The 27,765-nt window shown below is 39.9% G+C and overlaps 1 protein-coding gene across 2 annotated transcripts; it reads left to right on the top strand.

Annotated features, from left to right (window-relative positions):
- The first annotated feature begins 789 nt into the window (after positions 1–789).
- LOC139462359 (palmitoyltransferase ZDHHC17-like) lies at positions 790–27,303 on the top strand. Of its 2 annotated transcripts, none has more exons than XM_071244022.1 (15): positions 790–857; positions 4,221–4,450; positions 6,984–7,061; positions 8,749–8,819; positions 9,136–9,274; positions 10,854–11,016; positions 12,972–13,097; positions 14,268–14,407; positions 15,541–15,641; positions 17,147–17,271; positions 18,367–18,523; positions 19,209–19,292; positions 20,202–20,359; positions 21,086–21,300; positions 24,999–27,303. In XM_071244022.1, the coding sequence occupies exons 1-15, from the start codon at positions 807–809 to the stop codon at positions 25,162–25,164; spliced, it is 2,004 nt and encodes a 667-aa protein (XP_071100123.1). In that variant the 5' UTR covers positions 790–806; the 3' UTR covers positions 25,165–27,303. The 2 variants fall into 2 exon arrangements, with proteins under 2 accessions (XP_071100123.1, XP_071100122.1); XM_071244021.1 differs by having other exon boundaries at positions 10,851–11,016.
- Positions 27,304–27,765: the final 462 nt, after the last annotated feature.

The raw sequence follows: 27,765 nt of genomic DNA, 5'->3' as shown, positions 1-27,765 counted from the left end.
TCGTGGTGTACAAGTTTATTCAGATCGTAAAATTCCGTAAACAACACTGTGTAACTCGTATTATCATTACACTCTGGAAGATCAGGGTTGGAACAGGTCTTCAGCAACTCATGCTTGTGTTAAGGGGCGACTAACGGGATCGGGTGGTCAAGCTGCTGACTTGGTTGTTGCATGTCATAGCATCTAAATTGCGTGGATCGATGCTCATGGTGTCAATCACTGGATTGTCGGGTCCAGAATCGATTATTTACAGACCGCCGTTATACAGCTTGCATATTGCTGAGTGTTGCGTTAAACAACAAATAAACAAAACAAAATCACATAATAAATAGTATAACGTACGATACAAGTCTTAAAATGACATTTAGAAGTGATAGACATTCGAGAAAGAATATCAACGTCTTTTTTGTGAGAAACATAACGCTTCGGAGTATATGCTTATCTCGAAACGTTGTGTACCTCATCATAAAGAAGTCGACATCCATATTCTCTGGATAAGGATTTCGCATACACAGTTTAGGATGTCATGTTTTTTCGATAGTATTTTTGTTTATTTAAATATAGATTTCAGACCATCTTGAAAACAAATATAGATTTATGAAATAGAGTCTGAAATCATGCATTGGTCTGATAATTTTTCACACATATCAAACTTTTTAAAGTAGAAATATACTGCATACAAGCGAAGATCTACGCCCATGTGTGCATTCATGTGATATACGTTCTCCGAGTTGCCAAGACCAGTTTTCAACCAATCAAAAGTGCCGGAAGTCAAGCAGTGCGTACCTGCCGGTAACAAATGCAAAATGGCGGAGAAAGATCCTACTTGTAATCCTATACAGCCTTTGCTGGAAAAGGTTAGCAAATTATAGTGATGATAACATTGTATCATTTCTGTAGCTTGAAATATCAAACACACGTGTTATACAGTTAGCATGACAAGCATAAATAAGTCGTTAGTTAAAAGAACGAACTTAATGTTGATGTTGAAACTGGATTCGGAGAGTGACAGTCGCTCGTACAGATTATCATTTCGCTCTGCGCTATCAGATATTCTTATAACTGTTTTAAAGACTAGGAAAGATATATGTTAAAGGATTATTTCCATATTTCTTTCCACGTTATTGGGCGTAATTTCAACCTGCCACTCACGTATTCCACAAATCATTCTGCAGTTGATGTGTCCAGTGTGATGTGGGTTCGAGAGGATTGCGAAATCTGTTTTAATTCATGTTTCTGTGCAGGGTGTTTCGCAATTAACCCTGTGTGACAGCAAAGTTATTGTCAATTTTGTACGATTTGCTGATGAAAGTAGTACAGTTGTAAAGGCAACCATCATTGAAAATGCACTATTCTTTTTATTACAATTAATTTTCACATAAAAAAACCCATTCTTGTACATGTTGTTTGTTTGGTTTGTTAGTTGTTTAACGCCGCACTCAGGTAGCTTATATGACGGCGGTCTGTAAATAATCGAGCTGGACCAGACAATCCAGTGATTGAAGCGATGAGCATCGATCCACGCAATTGGGATTGATGACCGTGCATCAACCAAGTCAGCGAGTCTGACCACCCGATCATGTTAGTCGCCTTTTACGACAAGCATGGTCTCCTTTTACGGCAAGCATGGGTTGCTGAAGACTTATTCTACCCCGGATCTTCACGGGTCCTTGTACATGTTGTGCATTGAGAGAGAGACATGATATATAAGAGTCTGTTTCAAGACATTACTTAATCCTTTGTTGATCATGCAATACTACAATATGGCAAAATTTCAGACTTGTATCTTACATTGAAATATGATCATGATAATTTGTAATGGCTAGCAACCAGATGACCCGGTGAACCAGTTATCATAAACACCCTGTTATAACATGCAGTGATGCACATTGTTGCAAATCATTGAATTTTTACTAGACCTCTAGATTAAATCCCACAACAAGCCATTATCATGATTATGTGGAGTCTGTGCTTATTCTGTCTGTCATATTATCTCTTAAATAAAGAGTTAACAATCAACTTTTGTGCTTATTTTCAGTCAGTAAAGTAATGGATGAGCTTGTGATAATTATTTTAAGGGACTCTTGGTTTGTGACCGTGGCAGTTGACAAATTGCAAAACATTGCGATACTTTTCATTATGACATGTTTTAATCAACAATAAATATGTATGAACGAAAGACCATAATATTTTTGGAATGTAATTTGTATTATCAAAGAAGTATGCTCGATCACCTGATCACATGGCATATGCTGTTTGGTCATGTTGATTATTTGGATGTTAAAATCGTATCTCCACAGTTTCCCTTCCTTCTCATCCATATATTACAGAAGTTGACAGAAACCTTTTTCCCCAAGCCCAAATTGAGTACAGTTGCTCACAAATTCAGAATAACTATGATAACTAAAATTAGTACTGCAGTAAATTTTTCAATATGTCAGAAATGTGACATAATGGTTGTAACTTGCTGGGGCCAGTACCAATCAATACACGACGTAATACAGCATCTGAGTTTGAAATTTAAAACATTCATGAACAATGCATAAATGAAGACATGTGATTTGCATCTTCATTCTGTACACCTCGTGGCCATTTATCTTTAGTCTTCGAAACAAACTTCACTTCCATTGCAGCTATGGTCCTACCCAAAAATGGTTATGTTATGAGGGAAAACAGCTGTTGGTATCTGGCATTATGATACACTTCCTACACCAGTGTACCAAGCTCCTGTACAACATTGTCATTAAGTAATTAGTTCATTAATCGTGTTAATTGCAAATTATACATTCTTCCATCTTCAAAGCATGCTGTACCCTTATATCGGTAGCATTGGCATAATTAGGAAGCTATTTCCATGTACAATGTATGTGATCAGCATAGTGAGTGTGGGTTGGGTTAAAGTAAACACCGTTTTTAACAGTATTCAAGTTATATCACGGCGTGTCAGCTTAATGTGGGAGGAAAGCATGAAGTGATGCAGGTCTCAGATGTTTACCACTTCGGTGAAACCAACGAGCATGGGTATGGTGCTAACAAACCTAGAAACATAATTGGGGCAAATCGTGATTTGAACCCACAATCATAGGTTTCTGGTGTGCCCAAGGGACGCAACTCTGCACAGCTAATTGCGGTGCCCAAGACAACTTGGCGACACGTCCCCCCTGATCAGCATAGGGATCCATGACTAAGTACTATGAGATGAGTTTCTACCATGTCTACTACTAGTACTAGCCCTGATATTTGTAAGGACTGCAGTGTTTTGCTGAGGCAGCGGCTTCACAGCATTCTCGAATATTTTATCCATTGGCGAATGATAGATACTCTCATTGGGACAAGGGACACATTCATGTAGATGGGTAAATTTCATATAATTTTAGGAGTCACATACTGTCTCAAACACAGTTTACATCACAGGACAGCTGCTTCTATTATTGAAAGTAAATGTTGTGTATTTCATTGCCTTATGCATCTCAATTTACTATTGATGCCTTTCATTGGATGAAAGTCTCAGATGGTCCAATCCAAATCAAGTTTACACATTCTTGCAAATATAGTAGTCTGAAAATGCCAAAAATGTTTCTGCTTCAAATGACCTTGGTATCGCCGACCACAAGTTATGTTACACAGCAATCATCACAAAAAAACTATTGAAGCTGATTATATATGACATCAGACGTTTTTGTTGCAATACCTAATATTTAAGATAGCTGCCCCGTGAAAATTTTGTGTAAGGCAGACGTTACTTGTGGATGACGATTCTGCATCAATAACCTGTATACCATGGTGTTTGAAGTTTTACATGTTCTCTCAGAGTGTGTTCCTATATGTTTTGAAAATGACTCCATGTATTTATGAAGAAGGGGTCCCTGTCCCCACTTGTTCAGTTTCTTGGCAGAATAGGGAGCATGGGTGGCCCAGTCGTCTAAGGCGCCACGATTCGCTCTGCAGAGTTGCGTCCCTTGGGCATGCCAGAAACCTATGAATGTGGTTTCGAATTGGGGTTCGTCCCGATTATGTTTCTAGGTTTGTCAGCACTAAACCCGTGCTCATGGGTTTCACCGAAGTGGTAAACGTCTGAGACCTGCATCACTTCGGGCTTTCCTCCAACATTAAGCTGACACGCTGCGATATAACTGGATTACTGTTAAAAACGGTGCTAAACCCAACCCAAACACTCACTCACTCTTGGCAGAATATTGGGACTGACTAATTTGTTGCAGACTGAGCATGGAGCAGATCTTCCCAGTGATGCAGAAGTCGCATCAGCCCCACAGGCTATGCCAGGTCCAGAGGACTTTAAGAACTTTGACATCGTCAGGGCAACCCAGTATGGTGCTTTTGACCGTGTCAGGGAGCTGATCGAGGCCGGGTATGATGTCAACCAGATGGATAAAGAGAACGTCAGCCTCCTCCACTGGGCAGCTATAAACAACAGGGCCCAGATAGTCAAGTAAGTGCGTGATGGTTCAGGTTAGGGGTGTTGCTATGTAGTAATACAATGTACTAGTAATACTGGTAATACTGGTGGACTATCAGCAATAATAAGTGCAGAGTTCTGCCAAGGCAGTGGCCTTGCAGGATTCATGCTATAATTTTTATTGATCGGCACATCAGAGCTCCAGATAACTTTTTGAGCAATTGAGTTTTTACTCTAGGGTTTTTATTTTAATTGGGTTATGACATTTTTCACTGTGTAACCAATATTTTTCCACTCATATATTCATCACTCTATCAGGTTTTTCCCCAAAAGAGTGAACAGATTAAGTTTAAAAAAGAAAAGAAATAATGTTTCTGATGTATGTGACCATGATAACTGTTCTAAATGTATAGGTTTGACTCGGAAAATAAATTAGCTCGTAATTGGGCTTTGGGAATTAGCTCCTTTTAGCATGCTGAAAAATCTTCATTCGGTTTTTACGTATGTTGTTTTTATACATTTGAGTTTTTCATTTAATGCATGTGTTTCTTTACACAAGTTAATTGAAAGTAATTGGGTTTTGAATGTTCCTAGGGGGTACTTTACGCAAATCCACTGCTATCTGTAGCTCTGGCACATGATATTTACGCTCATTGGGACATTGTGCTCATTCATATAGAAGGGTTTATGTTATATGATTATTGGAGTCACTAACTGCCTCAAAAACACTTTCCATCTCTTGCACAACTGCTTCTGTTATTGAATGTAAGCGTCTGACCACAGATGGTCCAAAAAGTATCGAGTTTACACAATTTTACAAATACAGTTGTCCTAGTTTTGATAATGCCAAAGATGTCTCTGCTTCAAATGACCCTGGTATTGCAGAATCACCGGCCACAAGTTATATTAGTGATACACAGAATGTTTGGAATGGCTCACCTGACATTGACCATGGTGTCAGACTGTGGATAGGTAGAAAAACTGAGAAAGTTAGAAATATTTTGGCAAACCTTGCTTCGTTACTTCACATAGTTGCAGCCTAAGAAATACAACAATGCCAGCTTTGTATAAATCATGTGAAATCTGATTCAATGACAAAGCTACATTCTAATTTTAGCATGAGTACCTTGAAGAGACATGCTGACGGCAGTGATCAAAATAAAGTGTTGGGGTTAACATGGTTAAATACATGATATTGAACATTGTTGATGCAATATGCATGATATGTAACATCTGAGAAAGATGCAATGTGTGAACATTCTGTGTAGTGCTAATGTTACTTGTGGACAGCGATTCTGCATCAATAACCTCTTATCGCTGGTGTCCCCTGCCGTGATATTGCTGGAATATTGCTACAACATGTACAAGCGGCGTAAAACCATACTCACTCACTGACTCAATAACCTCTATCCATGGGGTTTATCATGTTTATATTATCTCTCAAAGTGTGTTTTTGAAAATAACCCCATGTATTTATGAAAGTAGGGTCACTGACTCTACTTGTTCAGTTTCTTGACAGAACACCTATTAATGACTACAGAATTATTGCTTGTGCTCAGTGCTGTGAAAACATTGAGCAAAACAAAGTTTTAGGCGTCCATAGATTGAAGTTCTGTATCATTACTATCCAACATGCTCAACAAGCTTAAGGATGTATCTGTTGTGTAGTGTCTGTCACAAACATTGACTATGATAAAGAGGTTATTATGGTTATTACTCCCGCATGTTTCCGTATTGTAAATATATATTATTAATAGACATTGTATTATGCAAGGTTCATGCAGAAACACACTCAGCTAATAATCTGTTACTTATTAAAAATCTTGGATTCATAATTATATCATGTTTACCGGTGGGAGGTCACGGGTGGCCCAGTTGTCTAAGGCGCCGTGATTCGCTGTGCAGAGTTGCGTCCCTTGGGCACATGTGCAACCGATGATTATGGGTTCGAATCCCGGTTCGCCCCGATTATGTTTCTAGGTTTGTCTGAGACCTGCATCACTTCGGGCTTTCCTCCCACATTAAGCTGACATGTCGTGATATATCTGGAATAATGTTAAAAGCAGCGTTAAACCCAACTCACTCACTGTTTACCAGTGGACTAATTTGGTGTAAATTTGTTAGGCCTGGCTAAAAAGATTGATAATCAAAATTACTGTCGATGGAAAGAAAAATTAATGATTATCGGTATGAAATTGTTGTGATAATAACTTACAATAGTAACTAAACTATTGTGATGAAATAAGAGTTTAGAAAGACCGAAACGTGTGTTATTGTCAGTAATGTCAGAAAACAACTGTTTTTGTTACATCTCAAATGTCCACAAACTAATTCATGTATAAATGTGTCACTACTCACCGGTGGCTTGAAATACAAGTATCTATGATCTATGTCGATAGCTAGCCCTAAGATTTGTCCTTTTGTCATTCTACATGTTCTAAGCATGCTAAGAGTGAATATTTACCATATTTACTATTTGTCTTTTATGATGTTCACTTGTGGGTCACTTTGTGAACCCTTGTATTTGCAATTGTAAGGTGACATGTTTGTATGTTTGTTTTATCAGGTATTTCACATCCAAGGGTGCAGTTGTGGACAAGTTTGGCGGGGACCTCAATTCTACCCCTCTGCACTGGGCAACAAGGTAACAGTGAAGATGGACTGATGATAATAATCATTGTTTGACTATACAGTCAAGTCTCGTAAATCTGACACTTGTTAATCCGACAATCAGCTTTATTTGAAACTAATGATGATAACTTATTAAATCTGTGCTATTTAGACCCGTTAACCCGACAGTCTCACACTCCGACTCTGACGCACCTAATTTGCAATGAATTGCAGAAATCACTCATTAGCAATGATTAGTCTCATTAATCCCACACAGTGATCAGTGTACTCCGTTGTCATCAGCCCGTGAGTACACAGCCTGTGTTTCGATGCGAGACGAGTTGGCTGGGAGCTGCATAATACAAGGGCTGCAAAGATAAATTTGCTGGACAATAAACATTTTATGCTTCAAATGAACAGGATTAATTACATGCTTAGATAACTTCAATCTCATTAAAATCAGATACAAGTTCTAGCCACTGCTGAGGACATCCCTTTACAGGTCACGTCAGAACGACCTTTCGTGAACTATGACTGACCAATGAAATGGCTAACAGAAAGTCGACATTAGCCACTAAGAAAGCAGCTTTCTTGAGCTTTGCGGTACCAGTTTCAAACTGGTGACCTTCGTCATGTTCATTCCAGACTATGCTTTTTAAAGTATTTTGAATCAGCCCTACAGTCCATAACTGTTGTTATGTGTTATACTTTAGCGGTTGCATGACTAGAAAACATATTCCACTAACAATGTAACATGACAGTATAAATATTTAATTTTTCATTTTTGTTTTATTACAACGTGTTTGTATTGTTATTTGTCATGTAGTTGTCTGATTTTCGATTACGAACGTTGATACTACTTAATTTCGTTTATCCGACTTGTTAATTCGACATACTCATATGCAACCAACCATGTAGGATTAACGGAACTTGACTGTACTTCTCAATGAAGACCTTTTAATCATCATGGTAGTACTATTAGCATGATTAGTAGGTAGTGTGTTTTGATAAATGTTTTTGTGTTTTACACAAGAGTAATGACTATGTGTTGCTAATTATACATTCAAAAAGTCTTGTCATAGTGACAGTGATATCTTATTGTTCATGCTTTCATTTTTGAAGACAAATTGTGCCAAATATATTTGAGATTTTTTCTTCTTTTCATTTTCATCTTTAAATGATTAACGGTTTTGCTAATTATTCCTGATTGTCCCATCATCTTCCTTTTATAGGCTATAGTGGTGTTCCTGTTCAGATTTCGTTACGGAGTAGGACCCCAGTATGTTTGTCGTAAAGTTGGCTGATATGTGAAATGCTAGGCTAACATGGAAATTTGTAGTGAATAGGTCCCCAGTACATATGCTTGTCGCAATAGATGACTAAAATTAGAAATAATAGGCTAACATATGGCCGTACCCAGGGGAATTTTCGAGCTGCATGCTTGCAGTAATAGCTGACTAAAATGGGATTCTATAGGCTAACGTGGTCATACCTCTGGGGATTTTTGTGGAGATGCATGAAGAATGGGTGTTTACAGAATATAACAATGTGTGAGTGTCATCTCCAGTCCATGTGGTTCATGTTCATGTCCAAATTAATCTGGCTCAGTCGAGTATGTCCCGATCATGATGTTATAGCTGCAATATCGCTGACTTTGCATGAGAAAACATTCACACTCTCTCTCTCACTGCAGATGCTATGATGGTTGATGACTATTTCAGACAAGGCCACCTGTCTATGGTTGTACAGCTGATGGCGTATGGTGCTGATCCCTCACTGAGAGACGGAGAAGGTGGGATGTTGCCGCTTATGGTGCTTAGGCACCCTCAAAGAAATCAGATTTTTTAGTTAATTAAAATACATTTAGAGCTCCACAAGTCTACAAGTGCTGGCACTAGAAGATGGTAAAGCATTCGACTGTGTATTTTATTTTTAAAAATGGTTGTATGTCATTGTGAGAATTATTAAATGGCAGCATCCATTCCTAAACAGGCATAATTGCTTTCTGCATCACAGTGGATGCAGTTTTTTCATTTTAATGTCAACAGGTTGCTGAATTTTGTATCTGGTAAATCTCTGTGTGGCTTATTCCTGAACTCTGCTTGCAGGCTGCAGCTGTGTCCATCTTGCTGCCCAGTTTGGTCACACAGCCATTGTGGCCTACCTTATTGCTAAGGGTCAAGATGTGGACATGGTGGACAGAAACGGCATGACAGCTCTAATGTGGGCCTCGTACAGGGTGTTTGGGTCAGTATTTGCTTGCAGCAGCCTTTCAGTAATTTCCCTGTTGGGATGCTAGGTTAGAAATGATTCCCAGCAACCGATGCTGGTCATAGGAGGTGACAATGGATCGAGGATTTAGGCTCTGTGACTGGGTTAATTGCGTGATTGTTGCTCATAATATCAATCACTGGATTGTCTGGTCAAAACTTGTTAATTCCCGGGCCACTGTCATATAGCTAGGATATTTTTGGGTGGGATGTTTAACAACAAACAAACTTTCTGTAGTTCCAGTTTGTCCTGTTTGAGAGTTCTGATTGGTCCTAATGCTTTTAAAACGATTAATATCTGAGAACAGGCCAGTCTATCATGATAAAAAAATTGAATTACTCTCTACTTATCCCAGAAGTCTGTATGTAGTAGGGAAACTCATGCATCTTGTTTTGGAGGATGGGGGTTAAATGTAAAACAAGTTGGCCCCGGGATATATAGCAGTACTATTTGATGTGCAGAGAAGCTATCTTAAACATGCCAGGATGTTATCTTTTGAATCTTAGTATAAAGTAAGTAAGTGAAATGAGCGAGTGAGGAGTCTCCTGGCTGGGAAACGAGGATGAGACAAGCAATTAGTCAGGTTAAGTAAATGTGGTATTTTTTACTTTAAAACATACATTTTTGTTCTCTTTTTTTAAAAATTCAGAGGTATATTTACATTGTATATTGAGATTGAATTCAATGCAATAATATAAACCTCATCTTCTCGAGGTCAAGGGATTTAACCGACTAATAAAGTTCATTTTCCAACTAGCCCAACTAGGCTGGAATTTCGTGGCTCAATCGTGGTGCCACAAGTAGCCATTAGGACATCTTCCCGAGGCGAGGGAGTTAACTGACTATAAGAGTCCAGTTTCCACCCTTGCCGAACTTGGCTGGATTTTCGTGGCTAGATTGTAGTGCCGCCAGTGACCTTTACCAGTTATGTCCCTTCTATATCCCTCCTTTTGACCAATCAGATTCCACCTCTCCTTTCACTTGCATTTTCTTCAAACAAAATGATAGAAAATCAAGATCTTAATTGTACTAAAATGTGTCTTACCTCGCAAAGTACATCAAATCACTTGAGCACTTAGATTAAAACCATGAAAACTTTTGAAACACATCTGTCAACGCCCAGCTGACAGTACACATGCTCTGCAAATCCTGATTTGACCGAAATCTGCACGGCAGTTGCCATGTCGCCAATGTCTATTTCGATTTTGATTGGACTATGCATAGACTTGTTTGGCAAGAGTGGAAACTGGACTTGTAAAGTCAGTTAACTCCCTTGTCTTGGGAAGATGCTATTAGGAGTTATGTCCCTTCTATGTCCCTCCTGTTGACCAATCATATTCAACCTCTCATGTTGAGTCAAGACGATCTGGTTGATAATCAGTAGCTATATTGTAATAAAACAGGTCCTTTTGATTCCAATTTGGGAATGTTTAATAACATTTGCTGCAGACTTGGAGCCGAATATTGGCCTGGTCTAGATAATCCCTGCTTTTGTGATGATGTGTTTGAAATACTGTTCAAAACAGTGTTAATCTTCAACTGGGTATGTCAGTAGGTATGATCCTGTGCGACTGCTGCTGACATTCGGAGCATCTGTGAACAAGGCTGACAAATACCAGGGCAACACCCCCATACACTGGGCATCACAGACAGGCAACCACCTCATCATCAAGATGCTGCTCAATGCAGGAGCTGATCTCAATATTGAAAACGCCAAGGTATGTGCATGTTTAGGAACACAGTGTATCGCTACTCATTACTTTAATAGGGGGGGCACCGGTGGCCCAGTCGTCTAAGGCGCTGCGATTTGCTGTGCAGAGTTGCGTCCCTTGGGCACGCCAGAAACCTATGATTGTGGGTTCGAATCCGGGTTTCTAGGTTTGTCAGCACCATATCCGTGCTCGTGGGTTTCACCAAAGTGGTAAACGTCTAAGACCTGCATCACTTCCTGCTTTCCTCCCACATTAAGCTGACACGCCGTGATATAACTGTAATACTGTTAAAAGTGGCGTTAAACCCAACTCACTCACTCACTCACTCACTCACTAATTACTACAATAGTGTGATGCATGACACTGGCATTTGTTTCTCTCATTGGGGCCATGGGTTGTCCATCTTAAGGCTTCGCAATTCGCTGTTCAGAGTTGCATCCCTTGGGCACGCCAACGACCTGTTTTTGTGGGTTTGAATCCTGGTTGGTCACGATTGAGATTCAACGTTTGTCTGCACCATACCCGTGCCTTTTGGATTTCACCAGAGTGGTAAATGTCAAACACTTGCATCCTTTCGAGCTTTCCAACCCACATTTGTTGACACTCTGTGATAAAAATAAAATACTGTTCAAAGCGGCATTAAACGCAACTCACTCACTCACTCACTCACTCTTTCACTCATCTGTGAGGAGGATTAATTAAGCATTCTCACATATTTTGTCTTAACCTGTTTCAGCATGTTTAAAAGGGATTTCAAGTGGAAAGGAATAACTGATTATCTGTCTGCCTCAAGTGGTGTTGTACACCCAATGGCATACACAGAGACACAGAGACACAGAGAGACACACACAGACACAGACAGACACACACAGACACAGAGAGACACACACAGACACAGACAGACACACACAGACACAGAGAGACACACACAGACACAGAGACACACAGAGAGGGACACACAGAGACAGACACACACATACAGACACACACAGACAGACACACATACAGACACACATACAGACACACACAGACTAACACATACTCACACAGACACACACATACAGACACACATACAGACACATTCAGACACACATACAGACACACATACAGACACATTCAGACACACAGAGACACACATACAGACACACATTCAGACACAGAGACAAACACATACACACATACAGACACACACATAGACACACAGGCACACACAGACACACATACAGACACAGACACACAGACAAACACATAGACACATAGACACACAGGCACACACATACAGACACACACAGACACACATACAGACACAGACACATTCAGACACACACAGACAAACACATACACACACATACAGACACACACATACAGACACACACATACAGAAACACATTCAGACACACACCGACAAACACATAGACACACACACACACACACCGACACACATACAGAGACATTTCACCTCACATTCAAGAATTATGAAGAACAGATGACGTTTCAGTATAGATCCTTATACCGTTCTCAAGATAGACTGTCAGCTTGACAACGGTATAAGGATCTATACTGAAACATCGCCTATAGAGTAAATAGGAAGTTATTATCCATAAATTGTGTCTTCCCTATTATTTTATCATGTTTATAGATGAGGATTTTCATGAAAATCAACCACGGATTGTTGTGTTTGAGTGTATTTTTTACCCCAAAAGAAATATCATTTACGTGCAAACAACAATTTTGATGCTGTTTATCGATTCAAACCACCAAAATATGTTTACACTCCCCAGGATTTGCAATGTTATATATTTGCATCCAGTCACGATTGGTAAGTACCGGTAAATAGAAATTAATATCTTGCATCTGGCAACCCTCGGTTATTTGTTCCATGTTGGAAAACACCCCCCTGTTCTTTAGCCATGTTGATGAGTATGTGTGATATGTCTACATACTGGCTGATGGTGTTCTAGGCCCAGACGCCCGCTGAGGTTGCTGTGGCAACCAAGAACATAGGTCTGGTAAAAAGGCTGCGTCAAGCTAGGTATGAGAAGGGCCTGGATCGGTCCCACGTCTTCCAGTCCTACACCACGGACAAGGTAAATACAACATGGCGTCAGACAAGGAATTATCGTTAAAATTTAACCCCCTGGTATACAAATTAGGAAAAAGCTGAATGTTATGTGCAAAATTGACGTCCATATTTGTTTGTAAATTTCAGAGGTTAATAATATGTTTCACATTGCATTTTTGCATTAATGTAATGCTAATTATGAAATATTTTTCTCTGTATTTGTTGTGTTTCAGTGAAATACATGCATCCCTTGTCATTGGTAATGCTAAAATATTAGCAAAACGGAATTTGACATTATAATTTTAATTCAGGAATTTTTGTAGACATATTGCTGTAGACCTACGGTCGAATAATCCTGAGAATGTTGTGATAAATCCTTCTGGCACAGCAGGGAGCAGACCCGTGAAGATCTAGGGTAGAATAGGTTTTCAGCTACCCATACTTGCCGTATAAAGCTCACCGACTTGGTTGATGCATGTCATTGTATCCCAATTGCGTGGATTGATGCTCATGATGTCAACCCCTGGGTAGTGTGGTCCAGACTCGAATATTTACAGACTGCCATCATCTAGCTGGAATATTGCTGAGTGTGGCTTTAAACAACACACAAACATACAGCAGGGAGTAAAGTGTATAGACTTCCTGAGAATATGTGAGAAGTGCATGATATCACAGTTGTACGGATCAATCTTTGCTGACTAACAAGCAGTAAAGGCAATTCGTTGGAAGTAGATAAAGGAATGTCATAATAGCTAATGCATGATCTTCTATGCTTTTCGTAAGAGGCGACTAACGGGATCAGGTGGTCAGGCTCGCTGACTTGGTTGATGCATGACATCGATCCCAATTGTCTGGATTGATGCTCATGATATCAATCACTGGATTGTTTGTCCCAAACTTGATTACTTAGAGACAGCCGTCATATAGCTGGAATATTGCTGAGTGCGGTGTTAAACAACAAACAAACAAACAAACAAACGAACATGATCTGAAACTCAGTATTATGAATACCACAACAACTTATGGAGATAGTCTATAATTGCCAGTTACTGTTGTGGCCTTGTCATTGTGGCCTTGGTTACCATGGTTAAGTGACTTAGCCAAAATGTGGTCACACACTGACTGGTTTATGTGAATGTTACGACTGCCATCTTGTTGGAATCATTACAAAGTGAATGTTTGGCTTTGTTTTCAGACAGTACGGAAGTATTTTGCGTATTGCTTCCCCTTCATTGCCCTGTTTTTGATTGGCTTCATCCCGGAAACGCCCTTGACCTGGGTCGAGAAACTGGGTTTCTACCTCATCACGTTCGGAGTGTGGAAACTGTCAACAATGTAAGAAAAAAGCCTGATTGATCATCCCACGTGATTGACTTGACCCGTGAAGATCCAGGGTAGAATAGGTCTTCAGCAACCCATGCTTGCGGTAAAAGGCGACTATGCTGGTCGTAAGAGGCGACAAACGGGATTGGGTGGTCAGGCTTGCTGACTTGTCATCATATCCCAATTGTGTGGATCGATTCTCATAATGTCAATCACTGGATTGTCTGGTCCAGACTCGATTATTTACAGACCGCCGTCATATAGCTGGAATATTGCTGAGTGTGGTGTTAAACAACAAACAACAAACAAACATACATGATTGACTTGAGGTTTGATTGATATTTTCCAGATGTTCAATCATGCACCTTTCAATGAATTCTCTTCTAAACTGCAAAAACACTCAGCTTGGTCACTAATTGGTCTAACAATGGTCTTAATCATGTTTGAGGGTCCACAATTCGCTATGTAGAGGTGCATCCATTAGCTGCCAGGATCTGATGGTTCTGGCTAATGTTCCATAGCTCACCTGATAATGATGCATGGACTATCAGCACCATACTCACCACTGTATGTTTTACCTAAGTGGTAAACATCTACAACCTATGTTACTTTGCGTTTTCCTTCCACATTGAGGCGACCATGCTTGTCGTAAGAGGCGACCGTGCTTGTCGTAAGAGGCGTCAAACGGGATCAGGTGGTCTGGCTCGCTGACTTGGTTGATACATGTCATCGTATTCCAATTGTGTAGATCGATGCTCATGATGACAATCACTGATTTGTCTGGTCCTTACTCGATTTATTCACAGACCCCCATCATATAGCAGGAATATTGCTGAGTGCGGCATTAAATAAACAAACAACAAACAAAAAAACAAACAAAACTGATATGGCACGATATGAATGAAACACTGTTCAAAGCAGTGTTTAAAGTCAATTTGAAATAGACACTCATCCATTTGCTAGACATATCATTAACATGATTAAACCTAAGTTAAACTACTCTTAATACATTTGTTTTGACCCGTTGTAATTGATACAAATAATAGCGTTGGAACATAGAAGTGCCGTGTTAAATGAAAGTAGCTGTATTTCATGAAACTGTTTGAGACAAAGCCATTTTTGTAACAGATTCTTTTCTTATGCAGATTCTTTTTTGATGAAAATGTGACCCAGCTGATGCCAGTGTCGATCTACCTGGCAACCAAGTTCTGGATGTACTATACTTGGTTCGCCTACCTCTACCCCTGTATCCTTGACACTGTACTGTCTGTGCTACCTGTGCAGGGGAGGCCTAGCGGGGAATGGGTTGGCCGGAGATTTAACTTTGGCCCAAGAAATATAAATGTTTGTTTTTAGTTACCTGACCGAGCCTAGTCTGACCAACGACCAAGCCCACTTTTTTACTGTCATCAGCTCAATGTTATTATTTCTTTAAAATATTTTGTAAAGCTGCTATAACGCGATTTTGCAGTATATTCTTCCTGGTGAAATAATGGTTTCTGATACAAAGTTTTCCCAATCGTTACATAAAAATTCTCTTTTGTTATATTTTATTGGATATTTTATACCTGAATCATAAAAAAATCGGGAGAAAGTGTGTGTACAGCTGATTGCTATTTCTGGCTTAGTTTCCGAGACAAATACACATGGTAATCTTAATCTCTGAGGGGCGGTCGGGTAGCCTAGTGGTTAAAGCGTTCGCTCGTCACGCCGAAGACCCGGGTTCGATTCCCGACATGGGTACAATGTGTGAAGCCCATTTCTGGTGTACCCCGCCGTGATATTGCTGGAATATTGCTAAAAGCGGCGTAAAACTATACTCACTCACTCACTTAATCTCTGAATAGAAAAAATGCTTAATAGAATAGAAAATGCAATTTATTTAAATGGTAAATCATCATGTCCAGTGATGTTTTAATCGCAAATTTGACATTCAGCATCCAAAGTTCCATGATCAGATACAATTCTTCTAAAAAACAAAGGACAAAAAAAGCCTACCAAGCTACCCCTGTTGTAAAATTGATGTGATAGGAAACAGACATAATTTTTTTGGGGCCAAACAGCTACACTATATCCAACTCACTCCCTCATATGGCCATCTTCCTGAGGCAAGGGAGTTAACTGACTATATCAATACAATTTCCACCCTTGCTGAACTAGGTTGGAATTCTAGACGTACATTTTGGTTGGACTAATGAGCATATGCATAGTCCAATCAAAATAGTGTGACGAACTAGACTTCCGGTTTGTAGACAACATGAATTTCAACGTGCAGATTTTGGTCGACTGCAGGATTTGCAAACATATGTACTGACAGCTGGGTGTCGACAGATATTTTGCAAATTGTTTCATGTTTTTAAGGTGCTCAAGTGATTTGATGCACTTTGCGGGGTAAGACCCGTTTTATTTCAAAAGAGATTGTGATTATCAATCAGACCGGGTGACACCATTGTGTTTGAAGCAAATGCATGACAAGGGACATTACTTGTAATAGCCACTGGTGTTGCTATGATTGATCCTGGAAATTCCAGCCTAGTTTGGCAAGGGTGGTAACTTGGCTTTGAAAGTCAGTTAAGGCGAGTACCTCACAAAGATGTGATGTGGTGTAAGTGTTGGGCATCATGCTGTTTAGTTAGGCAAGTTCAGGCGTGATTATACAGCCCTTACTGAGAAACACAAACTGAGAAACTGAAGGCTTTGGAATAGCTTAGCCATTTCTGTGGAACAGATGAAAGTCCTTATCGGTCTAAGATGTGGGTGAGACGTGGAAGACTGTTGCATTTATTTGCAACACATTACTGCTGACTTACAACTTCTGGAAAGCCTGGCGGACGGACCCTGGCTACCTCAAGAGTACAAGGGAAGAGAAGATTAAGGTATGTACAATGTAATTTGTATAGCCAGACTGTAAAGGAACCAATCTGATCAAATAAACAAAATGTAAATTAAGTCGAAAAAATTCGCTATGATGGCATTATCAACGACATACACAAAAATATATGTCACTACATATGGGGCAAGAGGACAAATTTCAAGATTCTTGTAATGTCTACGACCACACTGGTGGCAGCGATGGTGCCGGGAGTGTAAAGAAGGTTTCTGCGGTGGTAAGGAGCTTGTATCTGGTACACTGATTTGGATTTCGATACCAGATAAGAAGCTTGATGTGCTCGGAGGCATTTGGGAGTGGTAAACCTCTATGTACTGCATAGCTTCAGACTCTCTGCTAATGTTGTCAGGACTATGAGTTGAGGTGAAACGGGGTTTAACATTGAATCCAAGATTATTGCACTTATATAGCAACGTGCATGCACGTGTGTGTGTGAGAGGCTGCTTGGACTAGTGCAGACAGATGTCGATTTATAGTGCTAGCCCACTGAGATACCATGCCGCAGTTTAACATGAATACCCCACTCAGACACTGTATACTGACTCCAAGCTGACTAGTCCTTGTTTTAGCCCCTGAATTCCATCTTTTAACGTCTTTTGGTATGATGTAGCCGGGGATCGAACCCTGGACCTTCCGCTCCTCGGGCGGATCTCTACCACTAGACCACGGATGTGGTCATCAGAACGAGGACTCTGATCTGCTTATGTTGCTGAAATACTGCAAAGGCAACATCGAAGCCCAAACTGCTCACTCACAGAACTCTGATATCATCAAAGATCCCCACCCTTGTAAAAGTACCAAAATGGTTTTAGTACCATGGTTACCATAGTTACATAAGTCAACATGAAGAAGCGTCAGTTGTAGTTATATGACAATGGAATTGAACCATTATTACTGATAGTACTATTAAATTCCAGTTCACAAAATACAATCTTTTCAATGCTTTGCAAACTCTGCTGCATGTTGCCATGGGTACCAGGCATTGCCATAGTTACAATGAGATCATTAGCTGGAATATTATTGATTAAAGCCTTGTTATGCATCTGCTTCTTTGATGAACTAATGATGTCCTTGTTTCCAGACTATACTTGACCTAGCTGAAACACAGACCTTGACCTTGGCCCAGTTCTGCAGCACATGCTTGATACGTCGACCAATCAGATCAAAGCATTGCTCCATCTGCGATCGCTGTGTAGCCAAGTTTGATCATCACTGTCCCTGGGTTGACAATTGTGTTGGTATGACAACTAAAATATTTGCCAGTCAAAAGGAGTGTGATGAAATATCGAACTATCAAATTACTGCAATTGTTTGCCATACGATAGTATGATATTGATAGGAATTTAGAAATACCAGCTGTATCGCTGATAGTATGCATAATAGTTGATAGTTTTATTAGTTGCAATAAGTTGTAAACAATACATATATTATACGAATTTTGAACCTGCCTGTGTGGCTGGTTATCAGGGATTAGAGTTACTGTCCTTTGGTTTGAGTAGTGACAGGGAGGAAATGGCCGTCTTTGAGCAGACCAAGTGGATTGTGTGGTCGGGTTTAGTGAGTGCATGCAGATCAGCGTTCACCGACGTCATAGATTGTAGCTCACAATATCCATTACTGCATCGTCTGATCCAGATTCGATTATTTACAGGCCTGCGTCATATAGCTGGAATACTGCTGAGTGCAGTTTGAAACAACAAACAAACAAATAACCTTTATTCACGATATACCATGTGACTAATTAAAGACGTGCTATGTCATCAGTGGAAATAACAAGAAAACAACAAAAACATATAAGTAAAGTTGATTCCATTAAAACAGATAGGAGTGAAAACTCTTGCACATACTGACCTTGAAATGACCTTCATTTGTGACCTAATTACATGTGCTTCCTTCGTATACATCAGATGTGTTCTTCTTCAGGTGCGTACAACCACAAGTACTTCCTGGGCTTCCTCTTCTTCCTGATGGGCATGCTGGTCTGGTGTCTCCACGGCATCTTCCTCTGTGAGTAGTACGTTACAGCCTCCTAGAAGTACAAATACTGCTCTCATGTATACTTTTTGAACTTTTATGTTTGAATTTCGCCCCCATTTAGTTCGATGTTCTTTGACAACTTCCACATTGCCTTACAACATGTATAATTCTCAAGTTTTATTATTGATTGTTGATAAGCCTAAAAAGCATATTTTTACTAGTCCTCATAAGGAAGCTTCAATGTTTGCGGAGATGGTGGTTTGTAAAACTGGACTTTAAATGTTTTGTCCCCACCTCTGTATATATATGATATTGCAGTAGTTTGTTTAAATTATGAAAGTGTTCAAAAGTCAAATGTGCTACTTGTCTGTAAATTCAACTTTCAACAGAGTCAATAAACTGTGTCTGAGTAGGGTATCCCATATTAAACTGTGGCATGGTATCTTAGGCTATGGGCCAGGGTCCTAAAATCATGACTTTTTCGTTTGGCAATTCCTGGAACCACAAACTTTCTGCATGAAACTTTTGTTGAAATAATTTTGAACAAAAGAACAAATTGTTCCCTACTCAACATTTGCAGATTAACTTGCAATTATTAGCTGACAAAGTTATATAGATTCCACTTGAATTTACCATTTTGAAATTCCAACCTCTTCCAATGAAATTCCTTGAAACAAATGCTGACCTATCATAGCGCTTGTTTCATTCCATGAGATTCCAATATGTCTGCCTCCATAGAGTTCTCAAGAAAGATTCTCTTGAAATACAGTGGAATACCATACCATACCACAGCCTATCTCAGTGGGCTAGCACTATGACACCAGCATAAGTCCAGACCAGCCACACACTGGTGTGAATAACTTTGCAATATGATCTTGTTGCAACATTAAACCCCATTTCACCTCTCCTTCATGCTGTGAGAAATGTTATTTGTTACAGACTGGAGAAATGAGTGCCCATTTGATATCTATGAAGATGGTATCACTGGCGTTGTTTACAAGATCTTCAAGAAGTCTCCGTGGGTGGGCTGGATTGCCATCAATGCATTTGGTCATATATTCTGGGTCACCTGTCTGTTCGTGTGTCAGCTGTATCAGGTAGGTCACATGAAAAATCTTCTGATGCTAGAATTTTGAAAGGTCTCAACAAGAAAGTTGCCCATGGAGATTCCTGATTGGAGTAGGTCCATAGCAACTGAGGCTGGTCGATAGCAGTGACTTTATGTATGGTGGTGGGTGACTTGGTTGCTGGTGTCATCGTTCACCGACAACGTGGATTGTTTCTTATAATATCAATCACTGAATTGACCAGACTTTATTTGCAGGCCGCCATCATATGGCTTGAATATTGCTGTGAGATGCGTTAAACAAATGAAAGTTTTATGAACTTTGAAGACACTATGAACCAACATTTTTACATCCTATTATACAACTATGTTACCTTAATTCCTCACAATGTTAGGGGAGGGTCATTTATTGTAGGGTGGACTGGGTCAGTGGGTATCATGGGAGGGCCACCCAAAAATATGATAGTCCCTACTGGAGGGTCATAAAAATACTACATATACTTGGGGAGGGTCATGAATAAATGTTCATTTTATAAGAAAATATACACTTTTTACATTTTGTCTTTTTGGGGAGGGTCATCCACAAATATGACGAGCATCAGGGGAGGGTCTTTATTTTCAGTACATTGGTGCATCAAAAACCTCTGACCCACCCACCGCCTGTAATAATGACCGGTCCCTTACTAAAATCTTAGATATGGTGACCTAAATATCGAAAAGGAAATGGCCGTGTCCTGACCATGTTTGCTGCTTTCAGATCATGTGGCTCGGCATGACATCAAATGAACGTCTCAACCAGGGACGTTATACCCACTTTCATAAATATGCGAATGAACGACATGGTCACAGTCATGGTCAAGATCAAGGTCATGGTCACAGTCATGGTCCAGGTCAAGGTCAAGGTCATGGTCACAGTCATGGAGGGCCAGGGCCAGAAGACACTCAACCCCCAAAGATTGTTAGTCCATTCCAGTAAGTACTCATGAGAAGGTCCCCATTCCACAAAGCAATCTTAGCGCTGAGACGATGATAACGCCCATACTCTAACATATACTTACAGCAGTCGTAGCGCTAAGATCGCTTTGTGGACTGGGCTATTGGACTAATTGACAGGCAGTAATGCTATGAGAACAGTGGGGTAGCCTTGTGCTTAATTCATTTGCTTGTCATGTCACAGGCCCGGGTTCGATAACACTTTGGGTGAAGCTGATTTTTGGTGTCCCACACTAGATATGCCGGAATATTTTGAAAGTGGCATAAAATCCGACTTATTCACTGTTAGGCCGTATCACATACAGGGTTCTCATTTTACCTCTGGTCTTTTTTTTTAACAAAAATGTGGAAAATGCTGACAATGAAATCAAACAGTGAGAATTGAGCAAACTGAATCACTTGTTTCTGTGGGGCAGTCGGTCAATCCTTGTTTCATCACTGTCCTGAGTTGATGCATTACAGTGACAAAGCTACAATCACTGGACAGCGATTTAAACAAGGCTCTGTGAGGCTTGAGACTAGTGTCAATACCTCACACAAGGACAATGTGTGAAGCCATTCTCAGTGCCCCTGCTATTGTATGCATTGTTTGTGCCCCCACTGATACATGCATTGTTTGTGCCCCCACTGTCACATGCATCGTTAGTGCCCCCACTGTTACATGCATCGTTAGTTCCCCCACTGTTACATGCATTGTTTGTGCCCCCACTGATACATACATTGTTTGTGCCCCCACTGATACATGCATCGTTAGTGCCCCCACTGTTACATGCATTGTTAGTGCCCCCACTGTTACATGCATCGTTAGTGCCCCCACTGTTACATGCATTGTTAGTGCCCCCACTGTTACATGCATTGTTTCTGTCCCCACTGTTGCATGCATTGTTAGTGCCCCCACTGTTATATGCATTGTTTCTGCCCCCACTGTCACATGCATTGTTAGTGCCCCCACTGTTGCATGCATTGTTAGTGCCCCCACTGTTACATGCATTGTTAGTGCCCCCACTGTTGCATGCATTGTTAGTGCCCCCACTGTTACATGCATTGTTAGTGCCCCCACTGTTACATGCATTGTTTCTGCCCCCACTGTTTCATGCATTGTTAGTGCCCCCACTGTTACATGCATTGTTAGTGCCCCCACTGTTACATGCATTGTTTCTGTCCCCACTGATACATGCATTGTTAGTTGCTCACTGTTACATGCATTGTTAGTGCCCCCACTGTTACATGCATTGTTTCTGCCCCCACTGTTGCATGCATTGTTAGTGCCCCCACTGTTATATGCATTGTTTCTGCCCCCACTGTCACATGCATTGTTAGTGCCCCCACTGTTGCATGCATTGTTAGTGCCCCCACTGTTGCATGCATTGTTTCTGCCCCCACTGTTGCATGCATTGTTAGTGCCCCCACTGTTGCATGCATTGTTAGTGCCCCCACTTTTACATGCATGGTTAGTGCCCCCACTGTTACATGCATTGTTAGTGCCCCCACTGTTACACGCATTGTTAGTGCCCCCACTGTTACATGCATTGTTTCTGTCCCCACTGATACATGCATTGTTAGTTGCTCACTGTTACATGCATTGTTAGTGCCCCCACTGTTACATGCATTGTTTCTGCCCCCACTGATACATGCATAGTTAGTGCCCCCCACTGTTACATGCATTGTTAGTGCCCCCACTGTTACATGCATTGTTTCTGTCCCCACTGATACATGCATAGTTAGTGCCCCCCACTGTTACATGCATTGTTAGTGCCCCCACTGTTACATGCTTTGTTTCTGCCCCCACTGATACATGCATAGTTAGTGCCCCCACTGTTACATGCATTGTTAGTGCCCCCACTGTTATATGCATTGTTTCTGCCCCCACTGATACATGCATCGTTAGTGCCCCCACTGTCACATGCATTGTTAGTGCCCCCACTGTTACATGCATTGTTTCTGCCCCCACTGATACATGCATTGTTAGTGCCCCCACTGTTACATGCATTGTTAGTGTCCCCACTGTTCCATGCATTGTTAGTGCCCCCACTGTTACATGCATTGTTAGTGCCCCCACTGTTACATGCATTGTTAGTGCCCCCACTGTTACATGCATTGTTTCTGCCCCCACTGATACATGCATAGTTAGTGCCCCCACTGTTACATGCACTGTTAGTGCCCCCACTGTTACATGCATTGTTAGTGCCCCCACTGTTACATGCATTGTTAGTGCCCCCACTGTTACATGCACAGTTAGTGCCCCCACTGTTACATGCATTGTTAGTGCCCCCACTGTTACATGCATTGTTAGTGCCCCAACTGTTACATGCATTGTTAGTGCCCCCACTGATACATGCATTGTTTCTGCCCCCACTGTTATATGCATTGTTAGTGCCCCCACTGTTACATGCATTGTTAGTGCCCCCACTGTTACATGCATTGTTAGTGCCCCCACTGTTACATGCATTGTTAGTGCCCCCACTGTTACATGCATTGTTAGTGCCCCCACTGTTGTATGCTGATCTGTGATCGTGCCCCGAGGGCATGGATCATTGCTTGTGCATTCCAACACTGGTTTGCCTTGTCCCGAATTAATCATTTACAGGCTGACATGATGTTGCTAGATTACCGGTATTTACTAACTGTGCTGTTAACTAACATTCACTCACCTAATCACAAGCTCATCTTCACGTTGCTTTAGGTACTTGGTGATACATATTTTTTATGTGAGGGTCATAGTGCAGTTGTCTCCCTTTGCTTAGTGTCATTTCAATTATCCTTGGATAAATTTCCAAACTATTTATTGTTTTTGAAGACCAATGATGATGTTTAGGATAGTGTACTCTTGATTTTTGTTGAGTTTCTTTTGACCCAAATGGATTTTGTCTAAAAGGTTACATTTGAGTTAAGAAAAGTAGTTAAAACAAGCATGTTTGACTGCAATTAAGTATATTGTGATAGTTTACTTGTCAGGGTGTCATTGGTTCCGCAAGGTCTTCAAGTCGTTGAAAAGTGAATGAAATTAGTTTTAAAGATTTGTCACTGACATTGCCATCTTGTATAGCACACTTGGACACTTAACATGTATAACGGATTTGTAGTTGTATTTGTGTGACAAACTGATCTTCTAAGCATTTACATGCATAAAGGATTTGTAGTTATATTTGTATGTCAAATTGATCAGAGGATTAACATGCATTAAAGATTTGTAGTTATATTTGTATGTCAAATTGATCAGAGGATTAACATGCATAAAGGATTTGTAGTTAAATTTGTATGTCAAATTGATCAGAGGATTAACATGCATAAAAGATTTGTAGTTATGTTTGTATGTCAAATTGATCAGAGGATTAACATGCATAAAAGAATTATAGTTAAATTTGTATGTCAAATGGATCAGAGGATTAACATGCATAAAAGATTTATAGTTATATTTGTATGTCAAATTGATCAGAGGATTAACATGCATTAAAGATTTGTAGTTATAATTGTATGTCAAATTGATCAGAGGATTAACATGTAAAAGGATTTGTAGTAATATTTGTATGTTAAATTGATCAGGGGATTAACATGCATAAAAGATTTGTAGTTATGTTTGTATGTCAAATTGATCAGAGGATTAACATGCATAAAAGATTTGTAGTTGTATTTGTATGTCAAAATGATCTAAGCGACAATGAAACTCATTGTTTCAGCCGTGGCATTGTCAGGAACTTGACCGATGTGCTGGACGTACGTTGCTGTGGGTTACTGCGACCTAGTAGGATTGACTGGACCAAGAAGTTCGACACTGGCGATGCAGCGGACTTCTCCAGCCGCATGCCCCTCCATGTCCCCCGAGAAAACTACCAGTTTGTGTGACGAGTACACCATTCATCCATCATTCATTATCGTGATCAGCTGATTGGGTGATTGACACTTGTGTGGTAGATTTCATACAGTTTGACTGTGAGCTATGCTTGTATATTTATGTACCAAAAATTCTCTCCATAATTTGTATATACTGGACATGATTTATGTTGTCTGTAGTGGTATGTCAGTGCCAATTACTAAAATGTAAACGATCAAATGTCAAATTCCTGGTTGCCTTTAAGAAAATATTGCATATTGCAACTGTTAATATATAACAAATACTCTGATAAATTCAGATAGCACATGTTTGCACATTTCTTTTCTCAAACACATTTCTGCATTTTTTGTGAGTTGTACATGGGTACCAGGGAGTCACAGCGTGTGTATAATTATTGCGGATTAATCTTCTGACAATAATACATACAAACCTAAAAGTAGCTAGATACAAGAAGACGAAATATATGAGTTTTAGCGTTGTTTTTATTTAATTGGTTATGAATCCACTAATTCTAAACTTCACGTATGTGAAATATATTGAACATTTTGAGTAATTTTGTTTCCTCCCCCTGAATCTGTTTACTTATTTTAGTATTGAAATAGAAATATTGAAACAGGTACCTGTAATCGTAAGACAAGTAGAAAGGTAATAATCATTTGACATTTGAGTATTGTCAGACCTCGTCTGTCCTGGTGCCATCTCTACCTAGCATCTTCAGGAATACACAACGTGGTCTTGCTAGTGTTAGAGCCCAGGACCATGTCAGTGTCGAACGTTAATCTCATCAGACTGAGTGAGGAGGGAGGTGAAATGGGGTTTGACTTTGTGTGTGTGTGGCTATTTGTATTAGTTGGTCTTATAGTGCTAGTCCACTGAGGTACCATGCCTTAGTTTAGCATGAATACCCGACTCAGACACTGTATACTGATTCCGAGCTATCACTCCTGGTTTTAGCCCCTAAATGCTGAATACCAGGCAGGGTAATAACAAGTACTATCTTTTGATGTCTTTTGGTATGACGAGGCTTAAGGATGCAACCGCTGACCTTCTGCTCTCCCCAAATCCCAGCCTCACCATCATTGTGGATTCTGGATGAAATGGCCGTGAAAGTATCAAAGATAATAATTTATGTGGACTGTTATTGTTTGTCATGACAAAAACTGTGGTGTAATGCTCTCCTGTTCAGTGTCCAACATGAGACTTAATAATATAGACTTGGGGATTATCGAATTTGTCAATTAATCACCCGATTCGCTGTGCAGAGTTGCGTCCCTTTGGGCACGCCAGAAACCTATGATTGTGGGTTTGAATCCGGGTTCGCCCTGATTATGTTTCTAGGTTCGTCAGCACCATACCCGTGCTTGTGGGTTTCACCGAAGCGGTAAATGTCTGATACCTGCATCACTTCAGGCTTTCCTCCCACATAAGCTGACATCCTGTGATATAAACCCAACTCACTCACTCACTCAATTAATCACTCATATTTTGTTAACAATAAATATCCACCTTAGCTTAGCAAAAAGTATATATCCTGCTTAGAAATGTTTTATCTCAGGACAAGTGTGATAGTATCTGCATTGCCTGGAAGATATGTTTATTGTGCAAGTATTGTGATAACATGACAACAATGCAATTCATTGTAACCTTTAAGAGAGTATTTTAGTATGATGTAGGTGACACTGTTATTTTTCTTGATTTACAGGTTGATAGAACAAAGTCAGAAGCTTAAAAAAAGAGTTGATAATAAAAAAGGATGATAAAAATAAATCGATTTGTATTTGCCATGATGCTCTTGATGAATTAAAATTAAAAACAAATGTTCTCATACAGAAGTGAATACATTTGACTTTTTTAACATCATGTACACATAATGCACTTTTTAACTTGACTTGTTCCCACTAGATCAACCGACCCATGCAATTTTATTAGAATGTAAATTTGAAATAAATTGTTTTTAGATACAAACTAAGAATACATGTATATTGGTCTGTCTATGTTTATTTGTTGGTCATTTGGTATTAAATCTGTAAACAATGAAATAAGGAGAGTGTGTCCGTTGCTTCAACCTGTTTATTGTAAGACTTCTGTGTAATTAGCCTTTCGTTGTTTTGTTGCTGTATCAGATCTTATGTTCCCTTCCAGATAGTTCATCAGAGGAGTAACTCTAGAATTACAGAACTAAATGAAATAACTCCAGAAGATTCAACATAGATTGCTTAACTAGGGGAGGTAACTTCATAGTTTGTATAACTAGGGGAAGTAACTCCATAGATTATTTAATTGAGGAAAGTGATTCTAAGTAGTTCAAGTTAATTGCACGAAACTTTATCTATAGTTCAGGTAAAATTGCATACATTTGATAAAACAGAAAAACATTTGCTGATTTAATTAAAAAAAATAAAATTTGATAACAAATGTTTGTGTTATTTAAAACAACACCAATACATACTGAGACCGAGTGATGGACGGCACTACAGTCTAGGGACTGCATCACTATAGGCTTTCCTTCCTAAATAACCAAGGAGATATTCAATTACTGTTCAAAGCTGCACCAAATCCTCCTCCCTCACACAATAAAGTCAAAATGTTGATCAGTAGGAATATATTCTTCA

The sequence above is a fragment of the Haliotis cracherodii genome, unplaced genomic scaffold (genome assembly GCF_022045235.1).
Source record: "Haliotis cracherodii isolate W230 unplaced genomic scaffold, xgHalCrac1.p SCAF_15, whole genome shotgun sequence".
In the NCBI taxonomy this organism is placed as follows: Eukaryota; Metazoa; Mollusca; class Gastropoda; order Lepetellida; family Haliotidae; genus Haliotis; species Haliotis cracherodii.
The sequence above is the reverse complement of the archived record's forward strand: the minus strand, read 5'-3'. Positions and strand labels throughout refer to the sequence as shown.